Source organism: Myxine glutinosa, chromosome 10, assembly GCF_964187855.1.
Source record: "Myxine glutinosa chromosome 10, kmMyxGlut1.1, whole genome shotgun sequence".
Lineage (NCBI taxonomy): Eukaryota > Metazoa > Chordata > Myxini > Myxiniformes > Myxinidae > Myxine > Myxine glutinosa.
Genome location: NC_136270.1, coordinates 25,270,811 through 25,293,872, shown reverse-complemented (window position 1 = coordinate 25,293,872; position 23,062 = coordinate 25,270,811). Strand labels below are relative to the sequence as shown.

At 46.0% G+C, this 23,062-nt stretch overlaps 1 protein-coding gene across 6 annotated transcripts in view; it reads right to left on the bottom strand.

The window, feature by feature from the left end:
• Nucleotides 1-23,062, bottom strand: part of LOC137433499 (cytochrome P450 2C23) — a 114,988-nt gene that overhangs the window by 45,113 nt on the left and 46,813 nt on the right. For 2 of the 6 annotated variants that reach the window (XM_078785455.1, XM_078785454.1), the window contains 3 exons: nt 21,569-21,718; nt 13,886-14,046; nt 5,113-5,286 (listed from right to left, as the gene is read on the bottom strand). In XM_078785455.1, coding sequence (XP_078641581.1) covers nt 5,113-5,286; nt 13,886-14,046; nt 21,569-21,718 — 485 coding nt within the window. Of the gene's footprint in view, nt 1-5,108; nt 5,287-13,885; nt 14,047-21,568; nt 21,719-23,062 lie in introns of all 6 variants that reach the window. The other 4 variants (XM_078785458.1, XM_078785457.1, XM_078785453.1 and 1 more) reach the window with 3 other exon arrangements.

The window sequence follows — 23,062 nt, the reverse complement described above, 5'->3', positions numbered from 1 at the left end:
GAGGATGTACACCTGGAATAGAAGGATGCACACCTGGAATGGTAGAGCGTGAGTGGGAATGCACGCTGGAATTGGTAGTGAGACACGTGGTTGGGTGTGCGGGTGAGAGCACACCTGTGATTGTCACAAAGGAGGTGACCGAGAAAGGGGCGCGAAGAGGTGTGTTAGTGAGGTGTGCGAGCGACGAATGTGTGCCAAAGTGTTCGGTGGTCAGGTGTGTGACCAAGTCGGTGAGCGGAGTGAGTGTACCGAGGTGTGAAAGAAAAGGTACGAGGAGAATGGGAACGGCTGCATGTATGAGCAAGAAAGAGGTAGCGTATGCATGTAAGCCTGCAGGTGAAGCGTCGACGGTAACCGGGTTAAAGGTTAGGTCGACTTTTAGCCGGATCGGGCCCTCGGTGCGTGCCGGGCTTCGCGTGCCGCGAGAACCAGCGGAGATCCGAGCCACGGCGGGTTCGAAAGGACCGCCGTGCGCGATCCACGCTGGGCCTCGCGTGGAGCGGCCGCGTCCGGGCTCCACTAGGCGGAGCGGGCAGCCCGATAGGAAGGGTCGTCATGGCGACCACTTTCTATTGAGACGTGCCGGCAGGTCGAGATCGGGACATTGGATGGCTCCACGCCGAGGTGGTGCATGGGATCTCGGCCCGGGTAAGCCTCCGTCCCTGCCCCGAATGCGGGACGTATCCAGCCGCTGGCACAAAAGAACCCGCGTTCATTGCTCGGCTGTACGAAGCCGGGCTGTAGATGTGAATTGGCGCACCGAGAGGACCTAATAAGTAGACGGGTGATGGTGATAGTGATAGTAGTGATTTGATACAAAATTTAGAAAAGTGAATAGAATTGGCAGTAAATAGAAAATTTTTGACTTGTGGAATCTGGACGAACAAAATTGATAGTGAGAGACCCCCGATGTGGTGGGATGGCAAATCCACCATCCCTCACAGAGTGGGGGCAAAGGAGCAATAGCTTATGGGGTGTATGGCAGTGAAAACTAGCCCGGGTGGGTTAGGTTATATTGATAGGGCCCTAGAAGATGACATTAGGTAACGTTAAGTTTAGTTAGTGACTGATACCTGTAGTGGGGACGCAGGTAGATTAGTGTGGTTGATAATGACGTGGGAGCGCAATAGTTTAAAGGGACGACTGGGAAGCGCAAGTTCAGAGGGGAGTAGTTAGCTGAGATGATGCCGTGTGTGTGAGGATTGAACAGGTGAGAATGGAACAGGTGTGATTGCACAGGTGTGCAACTGGAGCAGTGTATGAGGGAGTAGTGGTGATTGCGTGTTGTGTTGACCAAATGGTCCAGGAAGAGGAGGAGGGTGCAGGTGGCACCAGGTAGGATTGCACAGGTGTGCAACGACAGGTGAATGAAAGACAGGTGTATGGAATAAATGGTCTGGAGGATTGGAATGGATGGTCGTGGAGTGAGAATGGTGGAAATTGTGGAGTGGAGTGGATGGTGCGAAGGTGTGAATGGGGGAAGAGTGGACCCCCATCACGGATACCCGGGGCGGGTAGTGTAAGTGTTAGGTAGAGGGTACAGGTAAATTGTGGTTGGATATTGGCATCTGTGGTGCGAGGTGAAAGAATGGTATTTGGATGGGTGCATTAGTGTTGTGGAAATGGCTGGGCGTGTAGCCTGTTAGTGTGTGTAGTTGGTTTGGGCACTCCACCACTGTAAGGATGTCGGCCAGGTGAGGCCGCAGGTGGGCTCTGGGAGCCGGTAGTAGTTGTTGTGGATGGGGCCCGAGGATCCGGAGGACGGACCCGGGTAGCCCAGTGCCAGAGGGCACCATGGGGTGACAGAGCCAGGAGAGGGGCTGCCCCAGTTAGATAGGTTAGGGTGAGGAGCTAGGTAAGCTCGGGTGGCAACTACAGTGGTGGAGGTGTGCAGGTGGGTAGACCTGTTGGGAGAGCTACACGTCGCGGCCCAGAAATTGTGCGAGGGCACCGGGAGATGAATCGGGGGAGTGAGACCCCAAATTGAAAAGCACCACAGTTTGGTCAATGGGGATTGGTTGTTAGAACCCATAGTGTAAGTGGCCAATGGATTGGCAGGGGAAAGACCCCGGGTAGTGTAAAGTGTGTTAAAGTCATTTAGAAAGTAGTTAGGATGAAGTCTCCTCGCACCATCTGCACCCACTCACCGGAGGTGACCGGTAACTCCACACCATGCCATGGTTTAATTATTTTTATGATGCAAATGTTTGGATTGTGAGACGCATCATGACGTGGGCGTGACATTGTGCTTTGATGTTCCATCTCTGCCTCCTTATGAGGATTGATGATGACTTGATGATGGCAAATTTTGAAGTAGAGGGATTGTGGAGACGAATTTGGTATAGGGGAAATATGGGGAAGACGTGACAGTAGTGACGAATTGGTAATGTGTAGGTTTTGTACATATGGGGTAAGGGCAAGGGTGGGCGAGGTAACGGGGGGGTGACGTACGGTAGGGACGAGCTTTCTCACTTCGCCCTCCGTACGCATTTCGCCTTGCATTGCCTTTTTGATGTGTACCTTTGAGACCTTACCCCTCGCTCATCTGTCTTGTCCCCCCTTTTGTCTCCCACATGAGGACCTGAGCGCCGTTGGGCGCCGAGGGGAGCGTGCGTGGGTCGGCCATTGTGCGCCCGAAATTCCCAGAACCAGCTGTCTGCATCGATGCACCACATTATGGACCACATGTCAGTGGCCGAGCACCACTTATGGACCCCATGGGTTGGGGCATGGCCCCTCTGCTGGAACCGGCCATGAGGGCCCGAAATCTTGCTGGCGGACCTTGGCCACAGGGCACCGATGCCCCACAGGTGAACCACACGTAGTCGGCCCTGTGGGCCATAAATAAAGATAAATAAAATGGACACGTTTGGGCAAGCTTTATTGCAAATAGGCCGCCAGTAAGCAAAGCAAATGAAAATGACAACAACTGGAAGAAATAATAATAACCAGCAGAGGGAGCCGAAGAGCAAGAGACACCTGCAGGGTTGGGTTTGTTGGTTTTATTTTATTCATTGAACAATGGTGACTGCACCGATTGGTGCTTGGGTGTGTATTGGTGCGTTTTTGGGTGCTTTAATGGTGCATTGATGCAGAGCAGACTGTCCTCCCCCCAGAAAGAACAATTACAGGTCCTGGGTTAGTTTTGTAAATAAAATTAGCGTCAGTGTAAATAATGCTCCCCACCGTCAGTGTATAGTTTGAAGACCATTCCGCAATTCGGTTAACTGTGGGCGTAAGTCTGTTAGGCAGGGTGCAATGGAGCAGCGGGACACATTTATTTATGTTTTAAAACTGTCGCACTCAGGGTCAGGTTAAAAGTAGAGGGAACTACACCTACATGCCACACTAAGGTAAAAGTAATAGGCCCGGGACGTGCCTAAGGGGAGGAGGGTGCAGTGTTGTGAATATGAGAATGTTTTTTTTTTTTGTTGTGGTGGTAAAATGTTGTAAAAGGTTGTTGTAAAATGTCACCCCTCCTCCCTCCGTTGTGGTTGTATAAAGGTCAAAGGGCGTTCCCGTAGTTAGTCCATAAAAAAACATACATGCAGGACACGATATATCTTTTCTTTTGACAGTTATATCTTATTCTGTGTTTTAGGATAAGGCTGTGTCTCCCATTAATTGAAGTACTCCATTGCACCAGTGAAAGAGAATAGATCCCCTTTCATTCCCATCCCCAAAAATCCCCATTTCCTTCACATCCCCCTTCCGTGATTGCTGAGCCCTCGATTCCCAATCACCTCCCCTCCAATAACCGCCATTAACCACGAGGCTCGAGTCAGGGAAGAAAGGCGTGTCTCCACCTCGTCAGAGGAGGGGAGGGGCGCGCCCGCCCGTCGTCGTCCGGGGCGGAGCCCGAGGGTCGTGCGACCAGCCAGGGCCGAGGTGAGCGCCCCGATGGGCGTGTCCAAAGCGCCGGGGGCGTGATCGCTGGGGGCGCTATAAAAGGGCGCAACCGGAAGTGGAGAAAAAGAAGAAGAAAGAGAGATGCACTCTGGGTTGGAAAAAGAAGGGTTGTGAAGAGAGGAGGAGTTGGTTGCAAGGAGTTGGTCACAGTCGGTTGCCAGAGAGGGGAGTCGGTGGTGAGAAGTGAGAGAAGCAAGAAAGAGTTGAGGGTTGAGGGTTGAGGGACCAGACCAGTGAGACAAGTCCTGGGAACGCAGCGGACGGAGGCCGCCGCAGCAGCGACACCCGGCAACCGCCAAAGGGGGCCTGAACGGCGGTTTGGAGCAGGGCCAACAAAAAGGAACGGCGGCTGCCAAACGCACGATTGAGCTGCAAGACCCCCCCTTGGACCTTTCCTCTCCCGCCAGCCATCCACCTTCTGCCATCCCTGGCATTCCCCGCGTGAGTCAGCGTTCTGTTTGTTCTGTCCTGGGATATAAGTTAAGTCTGTAGGTAAGCTAAATTTGCACTGTGTCACCTGCGTCTTGTGCTTGTAAATAAACGTGACATCTGTCTTTTTGCTTGTGTGTAAATAGTAGGAATAAATGTAGTAGTATTTCAAACCTTTTTTTGTCTCCGTTTTCCTCTTGCATTGCGTCGCTTTTGTCTTTTCCCTCATTGAGCAGCTAGGGTGCGATACAACCAACGTTCGGGTGGAATCGGGTGAGTTTTGTTAGGTCGCGGTTTTAAACCACCGCTCGGTCTATAACATCCTAACCGCGATCAGTAACAATATATATATATATATATATATATATATATATATATATATATGGGCCTCTGTGGCACGTGCGACGGACAGTATCAGGTGATGAAGACTCTGCCAATATGGGTATAGTTACAAGGCTGATTGATGCTGCATTCAATGGTGATCAATAAACCCTCCATCTCCTCAACTAAAAAAAAGTATATGAGGGTGATGTATAAGACTGTTTAAGTAGTGCTAAATTAACAGCTTTTTTTTTTTTAAGTATTTTTTAAATTGAAGTACTGTATTGACTTTATCAATGTGTGGTGTATCAAGTTCTATGAACTCTATAGTTGTTGTTTTGACTTCACAAGAAACTTCCAGCCAATGCAACCGAGCCAAATTAGATGAATATACAGTACTGGTCTGTAGCATTATGTAACAGCAAAAACAAACTAGGACCCCACGCCACTTGCCTTGGCCTGTTGTATGAGGAACGAGTCAATGTAGTCTTGTGGATCAGTGGTCATGAGTGAAGAACGATGCTCATCAATAGTTTTGTAGAAATACTTCCTGATCTTTTTAACATTGTCAGATATTCTTTTGCAGGGTTGACGCAGCAAACGGAAAATTGGAAAAGCATTGTAAAGCTGCAGAGAAAATGCAATTTATCATTATAACGGTGACAGAAATTAGTCACGTGAAAAAGTAAGTACACCCCATGTAAAGTTTTGACTTTTTCAACATATTTCAACATACAGCTATTTGATCTTCATTTCAACAATATTTATAGATAAAGGTGATATAATATAACAAATATCATGAAACATTTCCATTTTGTAGTCCATTGTATAATTTAAATAAACATAAATGCAAATTTCGCATGTGGAAAAAGTAAGTACACCCTTGGCACTAATAGGTGGTATTGCCCCCTTTTGCAGAAACAACCTCAAGTAAGCGTTTCTTATAACTGTCTACCAGTCTATGACATCGACTGGGAGAAATTTTTGCCCACTCCTCCATGCAGAATTCTTTCAGCTGTGCGATGTTTGAGGGGTTTCTTGCATGCACAACAACAACAACAACAACATGCATTTTAAGGCCATTTTCCCTGCTAGAGCGGGGGTTAGCCTTGCGGTCCCCATGACAATCTTCTCTATCTTGCCCTATTTTCTGCATCTCTCCTTGTTAACCCCCTTGCCCGCATTTCTTCTTCCACCACCTTTGGCCAAGTCTTTCTCGGTCTTTCCCATCCTCTACTTCCTTCTACATTCATTTCCATCACTCTACTCAACCAGTCACTTTCATCCTTCCTCAACACATGACCAAACCATCTCAACCCCTTCCTCTTCACAACATCAATCACAGGCTCTATTCCCATCATTTTTCGCAATTCATCATTTGTCTTCCTCTCTCTCAACGATACTCCACACATCCATCGAACCATTCGCATTTCCACCCTTTCCAACCTTCGTTGCTGCTCTACGTTCATTACCCATGTCTCGCTCCCATAAATCATAACACTTCTCACACATGCAGCATACACCTTTCCCTTCAGCTTCAAAGACACTCCACTCCACATCAGCACGCCACTCAGTTCCCGAAACTTCTTCCATGCACATCTCACTCCAGCAACCGTTGCCGATTCTGATCCACCTTCTTCATTCCGCATGTCTCCGAGGTAGCAAAATGTTTTCACACCTTCCAGCTTCACGCCGTCTCCAAGATTAAACTCAACATTTCCTCCATCTGCAGCTCCCTCTGTGCACACCTTACATTTGAATGTAGCTGCCACACTGGTTAATGACCCTCTCAGACCACTACATTTTTGATGAACCCACTCAGCGCACATTGTACATTGAATGGAGTTCACTCCGACACCCTTCCTGCACACAGCACAGGGCCACTTCCCAGTTCTTTCCACCTCACCACATGCTTTCCCACTTGCCATCACCTTCATCTTTCCGATATTCACCTTCAGACCTTTTGTCTCCATACATTCCTTCCACTTTTTCATCTTTTCCTTCAGTCCATCCATACTTTCTGCAATCAACACCAGATCATCTGCATACAACAACTCCCACCTTAAACCCTCCTTTGCATTCTGAGCCAGCACCTCCATCACAGCTACAAATAGTAGTGGACTTAGTACCGACCTCTGATGCACTCCCACCTTCACCTCAAACTCACCACTGTTCCCGTCCTTCGTCCTTACAGCTGTGCGCGCTCTTTTGTACATTGCCATCACTACTCTGATCAATCATACCTCCACTCCTAACTTCCTCATTGCCCATGTCAATACTTTGCGTGGAACCCTATCAAATGCTTTCTCCAGATCAACAAACCCAAGAAACAACTTCTTCCTCTTCTCCATGTACTTCTCCTGCAACTGCCTCACAATAAAAAGCGCGTCTGTCGTTCCTCTTCCTGGCATAAATCCAAACTGCATTTCGTCGATCTTCACTTTCTTCCTTATCCTCCTCTCCAACACCCTTTCCAATACCTTCATTCCATGCTCCAATAACTTTATTGCTCGGTAGGAGCCACACTCTAGAGGGTCACCTTTCCGCTTGTATAGAGGGACGAGGGTACTGAGTTCCCAATCCACTGGAATGCGGCCTTCTTTCACCACCAGATTACAGATCTCTGTCAATCTCTTCACACCCCAACTTCCTGCTGCCTTCAACATATCTCTCACAACTCCCGTCGGCCCTCCCGCTTTTCTACTCTTCATTGCTTTTATCGCTTCCTCAACTTCCTTCTCAGTTATCTTCTCTGCCGGTCCTAAAACTAGGTTACTCTCTATGTTGCCATCCCATTCATTCTCTGTATTCAACAGCATTTCCATATATCTTTTCCATCTTCCTTTAATTCCATCTGGGTCCACAACGATTTGTCCCACTTCATCCTTCAAGCAACTCACCCCCATCACATCACACCTCTCTTTCGCTATCTGCTTTGCAATCCTGAATACTGCTCTCTGACCCTCTTCCGAATCCAAGCGTTCTCCGAACATTTTACTGCATGCCTCCTGCGCCTGTGCTTCCTCTTTCTTTGCAGCCTTCTTGGCTGCCTTATAACTTTCATGCTCTGCTGTTTCTGCTCCCGTACCCTTCGCCTTCTGCCACTCCTTGAACTTCTTCCTCTTCTCGTCAATCCTCTTTCCAACTTCATCATCCCACCACCATGTTTCCGAGTGCCTCGGTGGTCCTTTTGTCCATCCACATACCTCACCAACGGCTCCCAACAGAATAGCTTTCATTGACACCCAACCACTTTCAAGCTCAACCACATCATCCTCTACCCTACTCAGCCTCTCTATTAATGCCTCCCTTACTGTCACCTCTTTCAACCTCCACACCTTCATTCTCGGTTGGTATTTCACCCGCCGAGCTCTCCTCGCACCTTTCGCCCTTATGTCGCAGACAACCAAGTGGTGCTGTGAAACAGCCTCCTACCCAGGGATCACCTTTGTGTCCCGGAGGTGCCCCCAATCTCACCTACGCACCATCAGGTAGTCATTGGTTGTCGTCGACCCACCTGACGTGTATGTAACAAGCTTATTATCCTCTTTCTGGAACTGATTATTGCAAATCAACAAATCAGCTCCATCAGCAAACTCCAAAATCCTTTCGCCTTCTCTATTTCTCACGCCATATCCGTAACCCCCATGAACTCCCTCAAAACCATCCATACTCCTTTCCACATGTCCATTTAGGTCTCCTCCTACCACAACAACTTCCTCATCTTTCACGTTTTCCATCAGCTTCTCTATCGCACACCAGAACTTGGCCTTCTCTTCATCGCTCTGACCAACCTGCGGAGCATATCCCGAGATGACGTTCACCAAGAGCTTTCCAATCATCATTTTCACCATCATCAACCTATCACTCACTCTCGTCACACTCACCACACTGTCTACAAACTCCTCAGAAAACAGGACACCAACACCATTCATGCCCTCCAGGCACCCTTGCCACACAAACTTGTATTTCTGTCCCTGCCTACCCTTCACCATTCTCACACCACTTCCCTTCCATCTCGTCTCTTGCACACAACATATGTCCACTCTTCTTCTGACCAATACTTCCACCACTTCTCCTGATCTCCCTGTCATTGTCCCTACATTCCATGTCCCAAACCTCAGAAACCGATCTCCACTTCGGGCTGTACCCTGCCCATATGTAGTTGTAATTGTCATGGTTCTCTTTTTGAGGCAATGTTTTTATGGCCGGATGCCCTTCCTGACGCCAACCCTCTTAGTCGTCTCTTACGACACGCAGGGATACGGTGTACCTATTCTAATCCAGGGTACACACTGGGAAACGTTTAAAACATGGAAATTCTAGAGGGGGGGGGAGGGGGTTGGGGGGGGGGCATCACGGCTGCGGGGGCCCCGTCAGCACCACGCCATGTTTGCCCGGTCAGCACCACGGCGGCCCGGTCAGCACCACACCCTTGGAAAGGACTTCGATGCATGTCGGCCCGGTCGGCCCAGAGCCTGGCGCGGTTTCTTGCATGCACAGCTCGTTTCAAATCCCCCCACAACATCTCGATGGGATTTAGATCCGGGCTTTGACTTGGCCATTCCAGAATCCTCCATTTCTTTCTTTTCAGCCATTCCTTGGTGGATTTACTGGTATGTTTAGGGTCATTGTCATGTTGCAAGGTCCACCTTCGGTTGAGCTTCAACTTTCCGACAGATGGCCTCACATTATCCTCAAGCACCCTCTGGTACAATGAAGAATTCATAGTGGATTCTATGATGGTGAGCTGTCCAGGCCCTGATGCAGCAAAGCTGCCCCAAACCATAATATTGTTACGGATCTCAGATTACGGCACTCCCCTTACCGAGGGGGGTTTAATCCCCTCGTCTATTACACTGGCCGTCCGAGTCCTAGAAGGTATCGCGCTCCTTTGCGGGGTTGAGGTTGACCAGGGTGACTGGTCAATGGAGTCCCAGATACCTTCGCCAACCTCGCCGCAAAGCAGGGTGCTACTTCTGCCCGAGCCACGGACAAGATGGAATTTTGCCGAGCGGTTTAGCAATCCGCAGCCCGAGCCGTTAACAAAGGGACTAAACCCGATTTAAAGCGGTTTGCCAAATCGTGCCACAGGTACTCAATGGGGAAAAGACTAAAGCGACCGGATGAGAGGAACCAAAGAATAAGAAGGGTGAAGGAAGAACAAATATGGTTTATTTACTATACTACAGTAGGAAACGAAAGAAGGGAATATACAAGGAGAGGAAACAAAAGGACATAGGGCAACCTTATACACTCTTATATAACACGCCCAGGACAAACAGACAGACTCACACGGAATGGTAGCTGGTAGGGGAGGAAAGTCCAGGCAGATGGTTCCAGGCGATGGGATGGTCCAGGCTCCGGGTCCGCGGTCGAAGAAAGGCTGGCAGCTTCACGCGCGACCGGACCTTACATATGCGAGGGGCTGGAATGCGCGAACGTATAGCGCGCTGAACGCTCTCAAAACCACGGCAGTTCGTATCGAAAACGATCGTCCCAAATGATCCTCCGCGCAATGTTCTTATATTCGCCGCCTCTGCGCTGTTCCCACAAGTTTGCCGATCTTCTCTCCTCGCATCTGCCGATCTCCCCCGCATCTGCTCTCTCTGCCAAAAAGGCTTCGCGCTCGCGTTTTTATTGCAAGCCTCGCGTATCAAGCCCCGTCTGCTTTGCTCCGCCTACCGGTGAACACGCCTCGGCCCGGATTGGTCACGAGGGTTCATTGTTACCTCCCCTCGTGACGCGTTGATGGGGCCACGCCTATGTTCCTGGCCGCTCCTCCCTTTTTCTCCCACTCTGACCACGTGCGTAATGGCGGCGGGCAGGAACAAACCAAAAGGCAGCGAACGCTGCTGGCAATGGCGGCTTGGGGCGAGATTTAGCTCAACGGCAGCAAATGCTGCTGGCAAAAGCGCGCCATTCAATTTGGAGAGGATAAAGCCGCAAAATGAATAGGAATGGGAATTTGAGAAGGGGGCCTAGGTTATTTGATTAATACAACGCAGAGTCAAACTATTGGAAACAGATCCTTAACTGAAACATAGACGAATGAAATAACTAAAGAAGAAGCCTATGGTTTGCTACGTGTTGCACATGGCCTAACTAGGGTGCGACCTTTGACCTTTACACCAACAATGGGAGTATTTACAGGGGATTATTTATAAGGGAACATTTACAAAAATTTACCAAGTGGAGGGTTCTAAAAACCACAACAATATTTCCACCACCATGCTTTACAGTTGGTATGAGGTTCTTGTGGTCAAATGCTGTCTTTGGTTTTTGCCAAACATGTCTTCTGGTACTGTGGCCAAATAGCTCTACCTTTGACTCATCTGTCCAGAGCACATTGTTCCAGAAGTGCTGGTCTTTGCCTAGGTGTTCATTGGCAAACTTTAGTCTTGCCCTGATGTTCTTTCTGGACAGCAAAGGTTTCCTCCTGGCACACCTCTCATGTAGATCAAATTTGTGCAGCCTCTTTCTAATGGTAGACTCGTGCACTTTGACATCAACAGTGGCAAGAGATACCTGTGGGTCCCGTGATGACATTCTGGGGTTCTTAAAGACGTCTTTCAGCATTGCGGTCTGCTCTCGGGCTGAACTTGCTGGGGCGGCCTGGCCTGAACAAGTTGGCAGTTGTTTGGAATCTTCTCCACTTGTAGATGATCTTCCAGACAGTCGAATGATTGATTTCAAATTGTTTGTAGATCTTTTTAAATCCCTTCCCAGACTCGTAGGCATCTATAAGCTTCTTTCTGAAGGCCTCAGAGAGCTCTTTTGATCTAGGCATGGTGATGCCGCACACTTTTTTTTTTTTCTTTTTTTTTTTGTATACAAGATCGAGGCTCGTGAAAGAGCGAACATTAATCACACAGAAAGACAAACAGACACATAAAACAAATAACATCGGGAGCGGTAGACAAGATGGGGAGAGAGGGGGAAGGACACAAACACAACATTTGAGAGCAGGGACCGAGAGAAATGGAGACATCGAGAGATCTGTGGGAGGGAGAGGGCTTTAGGGGGGAGGCATGTGAAGGGGGGGGGGGGGGTGGGAGAGGTATAAACATATGGACACTGCCAGGATTTCCAGGAAAGAAGTTGGAATTTCAAACAAGGTGGATCTGGGGTGAATTAGTGGGGGACCTAGGAATTAGTGGGAATTGCACTTCAGCAACAAAGAGCAAACCAAACTAAATGTCTGAGGTTTAAATAAGACAGGTTCCTCCAAGATCCTCTCTAACGATGTTCTAATCATTTGCACCTGAGCTGGTGCACCTGATTCTAATTTTAGGTATTTGAAGTAGTGATAAATGTAGGGGTGTACTTACTTTTTCCACATGCAAAATTTGCATTTATGTTTATTGAAATTATACAATGGACTACAAAATGTAAATGTTTCATGATATTTGTTATATTATATCACCTTTATCTTTCAATATTGTTGAAATGAAGATCAAATAGCTGTATGTTGAAATATGTTGAAAAAGTCAAAACTTTACATGGGGTGTACTTACTTTTTCAAGTGACTGTATGTCATGCTTCACACCATAAATATCACTTTATACAGGTACGCAAAGACAACTAGAAAGCACCTGAAAATGCAAAGCCCATCCGTGTCTGTTTGTATTCAAACATCTTCTTCTTTTTCCGTAAGCTCAAAATAACGAGAACAGTAATATATATATATATATTGTATATATAAAATGAAAATTGATGATTTCATGTTGCCTTGTCTTTTGAGCTTTAAATCTAAAAACACAATCAGCTTCTAGATGTTGATTGGTGAACCAATTCTGTGACCCAATATGCAAATTCTTAAAATTTCAGGTCAATTGGGCAAAAATTGACGATTTTGTGAGACAGACCTTTGACCTTTTGACCAAATTATTGATTTGCCTTCCCCATATTCTCATAATAAAGCATTCTTGAAAAATTTATGATGAAACTCAAATGCTAAATTGAAATTTCAGGTCAATCAGATAAAAATTTATTATTTTAGATGATGCTGACCTTTAACCTTTTGACCTTTTGCAAAATCATTAATTTCCCTTGTCCATATTATCATAACTAGAACGCCACCCAGTAGAGCACATACTCCCGCCATGGGTCAAGTTGGAATAATACGTTTTGTTTAACATCCCCTCTCCCCAAAACAATAAATGAAAAAGAAAGTAGGCCCTGTCAGAGAATTTATTTTGATATACCTCGGAATTAGAGGAGAAAAACATAATTTAAGAATAAGAATAAAAGCTTTAATGCAGCAAAACAGAGAAAAAAAATTCCCCCAAAAATTCCCCCCAAAAATTCCTGGATCCGGAATAATATCCTGAGCTTCACCAACAACTAATCAATTCTTCCTTATCCCAAGCGCAATCATCCCACCACCTTTCATCCAAATCCGTTCAGAACTTTTCCAGATATCTTGTTTACAAACACACGAACACACACACGGACGGACACGATCGAATGCATTACTCCCTGGCGGGAGTAATAAGGCTTTGGTGGAAATTTGATGACAAAACTCAAATGGTAACAAAGTTACAGCCCAGACAGACACAGATACACAGACACACATATACACAGACAGACACACAGACACAGACAGACACACAGAAGTGATTGCAAAACCTCGTTTCCTGTTGCACAGGGGACGGGTTAAAAGTACATTTTAACATTAATCTAAGGGCCATAGAGGGTAAAGTTACGCTAATCACATTAAGGATGAGGACGATGTTAAACATTATTTCCCTTTTACATGAATTCAAGGATAGCAGACGGGACAAATCCACATCAGTATATGGGACTTGAACCTGAGATCCCATCACCATGATACATTTTTTATCAAAAAATAAATTTATTTCTTACACCTTGAGTGAAGTGCTCAGGTGTTCAATACAGAGATACTTTTTGGTATGTAATTTGAATGCAGACATGGTGATTCATTAACATGTATATGTGTGCCGTCCCTGGGATGATCGTTAAATCGGAAGTCTCATCTGCGGCATTAGTTGGTAGATATGAGAAAGTCCACGGCTTCCTTCGCGGAGATTAGGTGAGCTATCACCTGTACGAATGCCAAATTCCTGCCATGACTTCCTGTGTAGGAGTGGCGACCTGACCAGGATTGTAGCAGACTAACTGCTTCGACAGCACCAACACTCTGCATAGGCATAGGGCATGCTACATGATGATAATGAATTTGAATGCATTGCGAGAAGCATACCTGAGCAGCAGGACATCCTGACTCTCGCACATTGAAGCTCATACGTTTAAGGAGGTCAAGGAAGGTGTCATCCTCGTACTCAAACCGCTTGCCAAAAACTGTTGCACAAATGACGTTGGACACAGCAGAACTGAGGATAAACGTGGGTTCAACTGGTGATCCTGCAGCAAACATCACGGGGAAGGATAACAGGAAAAACATCACTGAACACTGAGTGATTGGCCAGCAACTAGATGGACTATAAGAATACAATTGCTTGCTTGGAAATTGTGGGAAACATGCTTTGTAGTGTCTAAAATACACAGTTTCCAAAACCCTCAAGATCTTTGTTGTTTACCATTAATACCTAAAAATTGAGGCTGATGGAAGAGTGAGGTGACACAGGGTAAAAAGTGTGACACAAGGTATGAACCAACAAGAAAAGAGATGAGAGGAGCAGAGGAAACACAGGTTGGGTTTGGTTAGGCATAAGCAAGATTGCAGGTGTGGATGGGGATGACACGAGGTTGTCATGCACTGCTTACCTTATACTCTGAAGGGAAGAGTGGGATTGTACGGCCTCAGTAAGGACCAACTTTGTAATTATCTGGGTTTAACAGTGGTTGAAACGACAGTGTTCTAAGATGGCGGCCTCCAGTCGTGCACCGAAGCAGTGGCCAGTTTACTGAATTACATACCAAATTACATACGCCTCCAGTCGTGCACCGAATTACATACCAAAAACCTTTCTTTTTTTTTTACCTCGAGCAGTTTACTGCTTACCCTTGTACCATTTCAGGTTATTCACTGGACTTGAATTGCTTAAATTTCAATAAAAAACTGGAAAAATTGAGGTGTTCTAAAACTTTTGACCAGTAGTGTATATAGATTCAGGTAGATCTGCATAGGTAGGTGCCCCGATGAGCGTGGGTAGAAATAACCACTTTGATGTACATAAGTCAGGGACCTGTTTAGCCAAATGCCGGGTAAGTGTATTAGTCCAAGCCATTTAGCATTTGACGGGGAAAAATCTGCAACACTACCGATCTCATTAGTATTGATTACCCTCAAGGTACCTTTATAACATACTAAAAGTATAAAGGTCTAAAAATATGGGGTGACTCTCAAATAATGCAATCAAGTTTCTCCATTTAGCCCCATGTTAAAAGACGTACATATGCCGCATGCTATGATTATTGTCGCTCTCTGAACTTCTATTGCTTATTTTATACACTGGACCTAATCACTAGCACGATATAATAAATAAAGGATATCATACTGTACAATATTGTATATATAAGTGAAGTTTTTACTGTTTTAGTGTCTTATTTAACCACACCCCGTTTTACAAAGACTGCTCACTCCACAGCAAGCGACGGTACATCATTATTTGTTTGTGAACCATATATATCTTAGTTTTTAATCCCATCAATGACATGTATTTAGTATGTTTAGGTCTATTGGCAATAACATACAGTAATAGTATATTCAACTTTTCTATATTTGCAGGTAATCCAACCCTGAAGAATGGCGGCCAATTCGTGTGTGTTCTGCAATGAATCCACCAACAACGATAATCCAGTAGTGACACTTCGTGAAAAGGGAAGTCGGACTATTAATGTTGTTAGTGACCAGCGCAGTGACCCAATACAGACTGTTCCAGGTCAACCTTGATGTACTGTGGAAGACGTCACTGCTGTTCAAGATACCAAGACCTGCATGGTCCGGGATGATGCAACTCTTACATCGTGGTGTCCAGCATTCAAAATCGTCTGTCCTGTTTCTCCCAATGATTGATTTGAGCTCGAGCGACACTACATGCATCTACTCCACTCTCAACTACATTGCGCAACATGCTAAACAACATGATGTACCTACCATCATCACCTTTGATCAGCCACTATGGTGGAAGGCATTGTCGATCATTCTCTCGGAGCCAGATGGAAGCCCCATGCGACGTATTGTGGTAAGGCTAGGTGCCTTTCATATGGAAATGAGCTTCCTTGGCAGCATAGGGCACCTCATGGGTGGTTCTGGGTTGAAGGAGCTGCTAGAACTCATATACGCACCAAATGCAGTGGATCACATCCTAACAGGAAAAGCAATTTCCAGGGCTGTACGGGCACACATCCTCCTGGATGCTGTCCTGAATGCACTCCTCCTGTCTGATCCTCTTGGAGGAACACAATACAGAACTGCAGAAGACTTGCCAGTTCGGGATGAAGATGCAATGAGTGGCTTGGCCGATGATGATGTGATTCATCCAGATGTGAGTAAAGCAAGGACCCTGTATGATGCGTTGATGAAAGGCACACGATCTTCCAACGATGTAGCAAGTGATCCAATCCTTGACAAGATCAGCAAAGTCTTTCAAACACAGACAGAATCATTGACCAAAGACCGAACAGCGAAACTGTGGTTACAGTATAGGCCGTACAGTCGAGACGTCGTGTCACATCCCAATACTGCGTGTATGAATAGGATGCTTTCACACACAGCTGCACCTAGCTGACGTTTCATGGACTTCACATTCCAGATGTGGTTTGGTTTTGTAGTGGATTTTGCCTGACTATACATAAACAAGTCGTGTGCTTCTAGGTTTGCGTAGAAGCAGAGTAGGACGATCAGATCTGTGTCTTCTCCTATAAGGGCTGTGTTCCTCATGTTCGCCGAACTGACTGCGGTCTGGACGATTAGCAGGTCAGCATCTTCCTGGGAATGATGGGTCTGGCATCCAGAAAGCCGGAGGTATCTGCTCAACATGTTGATGAAGTTCTGTTTGTTGTTGAGGTTTCCCAGGAAGATGTCTTTCTTCATGGTCAACTTCATGTCATCAGTGAAAGTCACTTCTGGTCCACCTCTACCTGCTGCTCGCCTCTGGTGGGTCATGTGCTTGGTTGATTGACCAAGATATCCATCAAATATTACAATGGCCTTTCCGTACTTTCTTGTAACATAGTCACAGTGGAGCATGCAGATCTCTCGATATGTTGGTGAACCACGTGGCCATGGTATACGGTGCAGCAGACTTCCACCATCCAAGACATACTGGATTTCGCTGATTGACTCTATGGTACCTGGTTCAAGTTTAGACCAGATAGCATCTCCCAGTACGGACTTCTGGGCTTCACGTAGCATCAGCTTTTCATCAAACAGCGCAGGTGGATGAGGGCATAACTCAAAGCGAACCATCTCTTCCTTATCTTCAGCAGATTTTGAGATGATGATGAGACGCTGGAATAGCAGTTCTGGGTCTATCTGTACCTGGTCTTTACCAACTCGCACAGATGATCTGGCCTTCAGAAATGTGGTGGCTTGGTCTTTGCGCTTGAACCTGTAGTGGACAACTGACTGATTTGTCATGGAGTGCATGATCTTGTCTCCAATGAGCTTGGCATTGTCGACATCAACCTTACTGCCAGCGTTGACACCAGTCATTATGTTCCTGAGGGATGGATGACACTTGAAAGGATTTCTGTCAACTAGAGCGACCTGTAGTGTACTTGTATCTTGCATGTCGCGATGCTGCCTGGTTTTGCCCATCTCTTTGTTCTGTTCACCTGTGCTGTACTTCACTCCAGTGAGCTCTTGCATCGATCTGTTCGTCTCCGAACAAGCCGGCATGGACAAAAGCCACGTTAACCGTTGTTGCTCTGTCATTCCTCTTCCTCTTGTTAACCCCCCGCTGGTCTTCATACTTCTCATGAGTACTTGCTCAATCATCAGGTCTGAGGAAATTCCAGCCCAAGCTCTACTACTTCTTCGGGCGACATGGAAGCCCTGAGTAAACTTACGGTGCACATCTGGATAGTCCTGTTCTAAGCTGTGCATTATTTGCAGGTAAATCCTGGCAGACTTAGCATAGAGTGAATGACCTGAGGCTGCTACATATGGTAACATATCAGATACAGCTTCGAGGTGCAGGGACCAGTTTCCCATACGCTCGGCTTTGATGAATTTTCTTAAGATCTTCACCATATCCATATAAGCAAAGGAGCGTCACTGAAGAAATTCATGATGAGCACACTCTTCCAAACTCAATCCCAACAGTTCTTGGCTGAGGATGCATCACCAGATGTGGTCGAGGCTGCAGGAGAGATAGCACTCGTGTGTCTCTACAAGGGTAAACCTGATGAAAGTTTGGATTCCCTCAGGTACAAGCGGTTTTGTGAACAGGTCGCAGTCAAGACTTCGAAGATACTCCCACAGACCTTACCGCCCACATCTGCTGCAGCGAGATATCACAGCAGACGGGTGTATCTGCAAATACAGCAGTGGAAAGGAAACAACAGCCTACAACCAGTGGATTGGGGCTGGAGAATGAGCGACGGCAATCTTGTTCCTGTTATGACCGACCTCCCTCCAGCACCTCAGGATTTGTTGAATGTTATCCGGTGCAACTGTTCGACCGATTGTGGTTCCGCACGGTATACATGCCGCAAGAACAACTTGGAGTGTTCTCCTGCTTGTGGTCAGTGCCGTGGATCTGGCTGCACCAACTCCGTCCTGGACAGTTTCAGCGACGACGATGACGAGGAAAATGATGATTAGGTAGTGCACTGTTGTTATAGACTGTTACATGCAGATGAATTAGTTAATTGTGGACATTTTTTTACTTTTAAGCGAATCCTCGACTTCCGACAGTATTTTATGAGTCAGTATTATTAGTTTCTCTATATGTGATTTTATTATGAGTTTGTGATTTTAATCAACAAAATGTGCCATAATTCTGAAACAGTCATGACAAGTGATTCATGTATTTGCATATCAGTGATCAGTATTTAGCTATTGGGAATTTTGTTTACATGCTTATTTTTTTGTTCCGTACGGGCCGTACTGGGGCTGTAACATGCTGTAATTCCTGATATTAAAAGTATAATTATATACCATGTGCTCGGAATGTATCGCAAAATGTGAACAAATCGTACCGCAAAAGGATGAAAAGGGGGGTCCATGTACCAGTGATTTTGACAGACACCCCATATTTTTAGAGCTTTAGACTTTTGATATGTTATCTGGTATATATTACTGCATACAATTTCGCACTGATATGTAGTGTTGCAGTTTTTTCCTATCTGGCCCCATATTTGGGCTAAATGGCTTGGACTATATCTCCATGGTCATACAAGGATGACCCTTGTGCTAATTATCGAAGGGATTATGTTAATTCCCCTGTCCGTATAACCTGGTAATCATCCCGTTGTACCTTATGGCACTGCACATAGACACTATTGAGTCAGGCCCATTAGTCCACTAATTAAATCCCCCCTATAATAAAACCCACCGAAAGCCAGTTCGGAGCACTGCGGATGGAACCGCAACCAGTTACATCACCACAAAGCACAGGCAGGCCGAGATCCACACCCAGAAGGACCCCTTTGGGCGGGAGTTGACCAACCGGCAGGCAGGAGCAAGAAGCGACCGACTGATTGGCGAAGAGGAAGGCGTGTAGGGGCATCACGCTGATTGGCAAGGTACGCCGATGACGTCAAAGGGCGGACTGAGTGTGATAGGTGGAGAGCAACACAGTAGTGGTGGCCTGCAGGCATTGGTGTAGAGAGGCAGATGACGTCAGGAGGGATCGATAAAAAGTGGAGAGAGACCGACATTTTCTCTCTCTTGCTCTGGACCTTCTGCTTGCCCTGGACTTCCCTTGCGCTCCTCTATATTCTCTTGCCTTCAGACTTTGGTGGAGAGACAAAGAGTTCAGAGACACCACCGGGAGACGTGGAAAGTTTTGCCAGGCAGGAACGATGCGTGACCGAGGGTGGCTCGCCTGTGACACCACGAGGCCGGGGTGAGCGAGGCGCTCAGTGAGGCCGAGCAGCGAGCGAGCAGACTGCGGCCTTCTTCCCGCCAAGCACGGAGCCGCGTCCGGACGGCGAGTTTGGGGCCAACACTGTTCCTGCCAAGATACTTCAGCCATTTGAGCTATGTGTGCTAAATAAGATCACACCTCTTTATTTTCATTCCCGTTCTGCCATCCCTTTGTCTGTGTCTGATTCTGTGCGTAGGAGCGCTCATTAGGGTGTTTTAGTTACCGTCACGTTTTTCCTGTCCCGATATTTATTTAATAAACCTTTGTATTATTTTTCCCTGTACATTCTAAACCAGGTTTTCGTGTGAGTTATTTTTGCAGGTTTGAAGACTGCTCGGCGGGATCACACCAGGGAAGGCTTTCCAGCTTCTTCTTCTTCTTTCTTCCTCTCGCGCGTATATAGTACAATCCGCTATTGGAAGTGAACGCCTCCATTAAGGTTCGATTGCTATCTGTCATTTTCCGGTCTTCACCAAGGGGAATCACACGACAGTATTCATATAATTTTTTTTTGTGTGTTATATTTTATGAACACTTGTAAGGCAAATTAATAACCTGCCTTCTCAGGTTGGTATGATCTCCACAGACCACTAGGTTGCGCCTTGCAGCCCACTGATGGGTCGCGACCCTCCGGTTGAGAATCTCTGCCTTAAACGACACGAATCGTCACGCATGATTTGTAAACTAATGACACCTCCCTGCACTCCCACAATCATAACAATACATTCAATATTGCTAAGATATCCCACATGCCACAGCATTTTAAAGATGGCAGCACCCAGTAATGAAGGTCGGCCTTGTGTCGGTGCAAAACCTTTCACGTGGCACGAAACAAAAACTAATTGAAAAGCTTCTCTTCATTTCTTAAAATACATAGTTTTGTTGAAAAACGGTGCTTAGAGACTAAATGAATCTATTTTTTCTTAAAATAGGATTCTTAATTGTAAGATTAAGTGTGTTTGAGTGCTATGTATGCTTTTGCTTAACATGGTAAAATGTGCGTATTTAAATGTTTTGGGCACTAAATGGTTTGTGTCATTTTGAAACTTCATGTGACGATTAGATCTCGTGATGACGTCATGGCCGACACATTTTCTCAGGGCTCAGGCACATCACAATTTGGCACTACAGCACTGGATGGCAGTTGAAGTCACTACAGAGGAGGAACAGAGATGGGATGAGTGGTGAAGAGTTGATCCATGTTCGAGGAAATTGAGGTATCTAGAGAGGAGTCGTCATCATTCGATGGATGGTGTACCACACAGGCATACATTAGATAGTTGAGGAAAGGTATACACAGCAAGAGGTACCTTAGGGGAATAGGAGGACTTCATGTGGCCACAAAATTAGCTACATCACCACTGGTGATGCCACTGTGTCTGCCCCACTGTTCTCCTCCACACGTCTCCTCCCCTCCCAGAGAAATGACATCGATAAACGACTACATGTAATAAATATGCAGGAGTTGATGTAGCGTGAGCATAATGGGCAAAATGGCCTCCTCCTGCATTAAAGTTCTTTGTATTTAGCCTGGTGTTAGCTTAGTGGTTAGGGTGCCGGCTTGGGATCCTAGGATCCTGGGTTCGAATCCCGGTCGATCGCTGAATTAACGCCAGGGGGGTTGACTCAGCCTGTCATCCTTCAGAGGTCGGCAAATTGAGTACCAGTTTACTGGTAATTCCCTGTGTGTCGCAAGGGGCGACTAACAGGGTTGGCGGCAGGAAGGGCATCCGGCCATAAAACATTGCTTCAAAAAGGGGCCATGGTGCCCAAAAAAAAGGCCAACTGCTGCGCTGCAGGGAAAAATGGCCTCTAAAAAGGTGGTATTTACACAACTAAACTGCTGAGCCGTCCCCGCTTTCCATGCTCATAACGCTATATCTTACCTTCCATATCAGTAAGGCGTTTTATCAAACAGGAAACCTCTTCGGAGATGCGTTCCTCCATGGTGAATTTTCCCATGCCGTGGTTCTTCAGTGTCGTCAATGAAAAGCGCCGCAGAATTCTCTGATGGTCCCCGGTATTAAAGATAACTCCTGCATGAACAGAAGTACATGATTGTACTGAGAGTTTACGGCATACTTACACAGAGCAATGTTTGTATTCCTTTCAACACTGATTAAAGAAGATGTTCCAGGATCATTATCAAGGGTGGTTCAAGGTCGACACAACGAACTGAGATGTTCATGAGAGCAGTTCAAGGTTGACACAGCCTTTTTATTATTGTGTATCTGATGAACAATCGTTCATTCATACGCAGCACAAGGATGCGGGGTGGCATCATTGGCTGAGGGCACTGCTGTGTTGCTGATGCAATGTCCTCTGCTGGTTAGATCAGGAATTTGGCCATGGTACTGTAGAAGTATAAAACTTCTAAAGTGTTTACAAGAGGTCTATCCTCGGGACTAAGCGGGTTATCGTTGGCATCTCAATTGAAATTTGCCCCTCGTCCTTTTAATTGTAATGACATTACAATGACAAATGTCCTTTCTCGGCTCTTCTCACACATATCCTCATGAAGGTACCAATCTACCATGTATTGTTCATGAGAAGAACATTAATATTAGATGTGATGGTTCAGTTCTTTGATGAATCTGAAACAATACTGCATTATAGTAGAAGCAGGATTAATTACATTATTATGGGTGTGTGAATATATATATTTAGTACATATATACATATATATATATATATATATATATATATATATATATATATATATATATATATATATATATATATATATATATATATATATATATATATACTAGCAGAAGTACCCGGCATTGCCGGGCGGGGGAGGGGAGGGGAGGGGGAGGGGAGGGGAACGGGGGGAGAGCGAGCCCCTTGGTAAAGTGAGCGATTTTTTTTGTCATAGCGTCATAGCGTTCATAGCGTCATAGCGATTTTTTTGTTCATATCGTTCATAGCGTTCATAGCGTCATAGCGTTCATAGCGTTTCATAGCGTCATAGCGATTTTTTTTTTCATAGCGTCATAGCGTCATAGCGTTCATAGCGTCATCGCGTTCATATCGTTCATAGCGTTCATAGCGTCATAGCGTTCATAGCGTTTCATAGCGTCATAGCGATTTTTTTTTTCATAGCGTCACAGCGTCATATCGTTCATAGCGTTTCATAGCGTCATATCGTTCATAGCGTTCATAGCGTTCATAGCGTTTCATAGCGTCATAGCGATTTTTTTTTTCATAGCGTCATAGCGTCACAGCGTTCCTAGCGTCATAGCGTCATAGCGTTCATAGCGTCATAGCGTTCCTAGCGTCATCACGTGATTGCTCTGAGCGAATCAGCGCCCACCTGCTCTGATTCCGTTGATTCCGTGCGCTGAAATGCGCTGAGGTAAATATGAATAAAAAATATG